Here is a 4,246-nt window from a genome sequence, read left to right on the forward strand (position 1 = left end):
AATTGTCTCCATGGACTTTCATGCCAATATCCCTAAAAATCTCTTGCCCGAGGGCAATGTTCTCGGCCATGGAGCGACCCTTAACAAACGCGCCCTGCTCTAGGGAAATCAGCTTCGAAAGGTAGGAACTAAGTCTCATAGCAATCACCTTGGCAAAAATCTTATAAATCACATTGCGTAGACTGATAGGACGGAAATCCGCCAAACTTTTGGCCTCGGGGGATCCGGGAATCAGGCAAAGCAGCGTAGATGTGAAGGACCTAGGGAGGAGGTCCCCTTGGAAGAAAAGAACCACAACTCTATGAAAATCCGGGCCCACAGTAAACCAACAAGCCTAATAGAATGCAGCCGACATTCCATCAGGGCCAGGAGCACCGTCCTTGGGGAGAGAAAGAGCAGCCACTTTAACCTCGTCGATGGAGGGAGGGGACATCAGCAGCTCATTATCTGCATTCAAGATGACGGAGGGAATACAGTCCAACAAATCCCCAGCTTCCACCGTAGCTAAGGAGGAGAAGGGATTGGAGGAAATTGACCACTTCATCCTTAATCGTTTGTAGGTCCATAAGAAAATCTCCTGATTCTAGTTTGATGCTAAAAATTCTTAATTTACGAATCTTCTCCGATGCCGAGAGATAGAAAAACTTCATATTTTTATCGCCTTCCACAAGCCAGTTATTGCAGGCCTTCTGCTTCCAGAAGATTTCCTCAGTAATTTCCAATTGGTTCAGCCTATCTTTAGCTGCTGTAATGCTGGAGGGAATGTCTAGATCAGGGGAGTAATGAGTAGTAGCCTTGAGTTGAGCGAGGTCCCGCACCGCGGCTTTCAAGTTGTGGAAAATATTCCCAAACACATCCCTATTCCAGATTTTTAATGCAATCTTTACCTGCCTAATTTTTAGCATTAGGTTCAGCATGGGATCACCATTGAGATCTTTACACCATGCTTGCTGCACAATCTGCTGGAAGGAAACGTCGAGAATCCACATTCTCTGAAATCAAAAAGGTGTCGGAGAGGACAAGGGAGGCTTAGGGAAAGAAATATTCAGAAGCGCGTGGTCCGAGTTGACTCTTGGCAGGTGATTGACGAGGAAACCTGAAAATTACCGAAGCCATTCACCATTGCAAAGCACCCTGTCGAGCCTGGCCCAAACTCGAGAAGCACCAGCGTGGTTGTTACACCAGGTAAACTGATTCCCAATGAATCCCGCATCAAGTAAACCTGCTTTGACGATTGCTGTTTTAAATTTAGCCGAACTATCTGTGTCCTGGCTTTGATTGCCTCTTCTTTCCGAGCTGTCCAGTACAGTGTTGAAATCGCCTCCTATAACCCATGGCCCTGATGTTGCAGTAGCCAAGGTTTCTAAAGAAGACCAAAGGAATCTCCTGCTATACTTAGAACACTTAGCATAGACAACGGATAGGCGGAATGTGGCTAGGTGGGCCTGTAAGGAGACGTCCAAATAAACAAGCTGGTTAGTCATACCCAAAACAAATATATATATATATATAGAGAGAGAGAGAGAGCTCATATGGAAAATCCAGATTTTGCCTTCAAAATCTCCATTTGAAATGCAGTAATGGAAGCCAAGCTTTAAACCTATTCCGACTCGCTTGCTGTCTCTAGCCATAGGCTCTAGGAAAGCCACAATAGCAGGGTTGTGCTCCCTAATAAGCCTAGATGCAGTCCTGATGGTAGCAGAATTGGCCATGCCTTGAGCGTTCTAGATGAGAATGCTATCCATCAGACACATTACCCAAATTAACCAGCCTCCTCATCAGCTTTCTACCTCTGATATAGCCTGTGACTGACAAGGAATTGTTGTCCACAGCGTCTAACCTTAGACGGGCTGCCAAGACTTCTTAGATATTTTGATGAGTCTCCCTTCCCTTGAACCCTGAGTTGATCTGGGGCTGAGCAGGACCTTGTAGATCCTGGTGAAGATTTCTAGAATTGGAATGATTAGCCTCCTCATGGGGCTGAGGTGTAGGGGATATCTAGAATCGGGGGTTCCTTCCTGAGGGGGGCTTATCTGAGTGATCTTTAGCTCCCCTCTCGGGAAGATGATACGTAGAAAAATCCATAGAAAGATCCAGTTGCCTATAAACTGAGATGCAGCCGTCGGTTAGACTCTTGAGAGGGGTTATGGCTTCCCCTGCTAAACGCAGAGGGGATGGGTATTCGAGAAATCTGCTTCAGGAGAGATGGCTGAAGGCCCGCAGTCAAGGAGGCCCGATTTAGTAGAGAGGTGGTTAGCAGTTGCTCCAGGAACAAAATGCAAATCCATACCTGGTTGATGGAATGTAGCGAGAGGCGAGGCTGGCACCTGAACAGAAGCGGAGTTGTAACCGGGCTGGCCCCTGGAAGTGTCTGTGCTAAGGGCTGTCGATAACAGGGAGACTGGGTTCTGCTCTACCACATCTTCTTGGTTGTCGTCGACTGCTGGGGTAGTTACTACTTTGCTCAAGGGAATAATAGCTAACGTTCCCCCTGTAGGGGCAATGCATGGGTTGAGATGACTGACCTCAGGAGGAGGACTTGGGGTCTCATGGGCCTTCATACAAACATGAGAACAGCATGGTCTCTGAGGGCTCTAGAAGGTGTAGTTACCTCTGACTGTATGATGCTGACCTTCTACATTAATGGGTCCGCCTATAAAGCATCTCATAGCCACTCTCTTGTGCCTTCTCAACCCGAAGCTCCAGTCTCTGCTGCTCTGGTCTCTGCTACTCCTTACACTGAGTCGACACGATGAAGAGTAGGATCTGTCTCCCTCATCGCCCAAATCGGGAAAGATTTCTTAGCTACCAGTAGCTCAATGGGGGTGTTAAAGTCAGGATTTTTCTTCATTCGGACCTTGACTCGGCAAATATCTAGAATAAACCGAATTTGGCATTTGTATCAATTTGACTAACCTGTCCAAACAAGCTTCCCAAGGTGGTCACCACTGATTCAACCCACGCGTGTGAGGGGATTCTAAAAAGGTGAATCCAACCTTCATTATAAGTCAGATGAGCTTCAGGTGTCTAGGGAGCTAGCTCCACCAATCCCAAACTTTCCCATAACTGGCAGTCCTCAACAAATTCTGAAAGATCCGCCGTAGATTTGAACATGAGAAGAAAAGAGGACAAAGATATTCGCACCACATCGATGGCCGATGCTCTGAATCTGGATGCCCTCAGGCCATCAATCAGAGTTAGAACGAAAGTGAGCTTCTCCCCTGAGGACCCCACAAGACCCAGATGTTAATACCTTCAGCTTACAAGCAACTTCAGAAGAGTCAGCGATGAAGGACCGGTGACTCGAAGTAGACTGATGTAGGTTGGGGACTTCCCATCCCTTATGGTTGGGCGGATCTGTTGCAGGGAAGGAGAAGGACATGGAATCAGGCTTTTGGGGGAAAATGGATTGAGGGACATCAACCTTCTTGCCTTTCCTAGGTCTGGCATCCTCGACAGTATCCTTCCTCCCGTCTACGCATTTTCCATTGAGAACACCTTTGGCCGCACGGGCGTCATCTTCATACATAAACTTGATGAAAGCAAAACCATGAGATTTACCGGTACCAGGAAATAGAGGAAGGAAAACCTCAGATAATCTACCATACCTCTGGAAGATCTTCAATAGATCTTCTATGGAACAAGAGAAAGGGAGATTCCCCACAAACAGGCATTTAGGGCCTTCATATGCCCTCCATCGATCGATTCCATTTAGAAAGGGACTCCGATTCCTAGCTCGAGAGATGTTGGGGTGGTACTGAGACCATCCCCTCATTTGGGGATGAGAAAGAAACCCTCAAATCTCGTAGCCCTCAAACCCTAGCTATAACAAATATCAGCTTGATCTAAAACTTTTGTAGCCCATTAATGGTCAATTACCATGGCTTTCCATGATATGGTCTACTTGATAATTGGATTTGCTAAGTTTTGGGCTCATGCCCTAAAATGATATGGAAAAATGGATTGATAGAATAGGTGTATAATACATACATCAAGTTTTTGCCCTACATTAAAGACTATACATGCTTCAAAGGCTCAGCCACACCTAATCTACTTCCTATCATAGAAAACGGGTGCTTGGATTTAAAAGTGCAGTAAAAAAAATTATTAATTAGTTCGCTTGGTTTGTGTGATATCCTTATCTTTGCCACGAGCGCAAATTGGCTACGACCCTAAACTAGTGATGAGATGGTTTAACATAGGGCCACCTCAATCTATTCATTCTATATACTGGGTCTATATGTTT

The 4,246-nt window shown here is 46.0% G+C and overlaps 1 protein-coding gene across 1 annotated transcript; it reads right to left on the bottom strand.

The window, feature by feature from the left end:
- Positions 1-2,159: 2,159 nt before the first annotated feature.
- Positions 2,160-3,775, bottom strand: LOC131234580 (uncharacterized). The gene is made up of 2 exons (XM_058231513.1): positions 3,254-3,775; positions 2,160-2,555 (listed from the first exon to the last, which is right to left on the bottom strand). The coding sequence occupies exons 1-2, from the start codon at positions 3,773-3,775 to the stop codon at positions 2,160-2,162; spliced, it is 918 nt and encodes a 305-aa protein (XP_058087496.1).
- Between the last annotated feature and the right edge of the window lie 471 nt (positions 3,776-4,246).

This window comes from Magnolia sinica, chromosome 19 (genome assembly GCF_029962835.1).
Source record: "Magnolia sinica isolate HGM2019 chromosome 19, MsV1, whole genome shotgun sequence".
NCBI classification, from domain to species: Eukaryota; Viridiplantae; Streptophyta; class Magnoliopsida; order Magnoliales; family Magnoliaceae; genus Magnolia; species Magnolia sinica.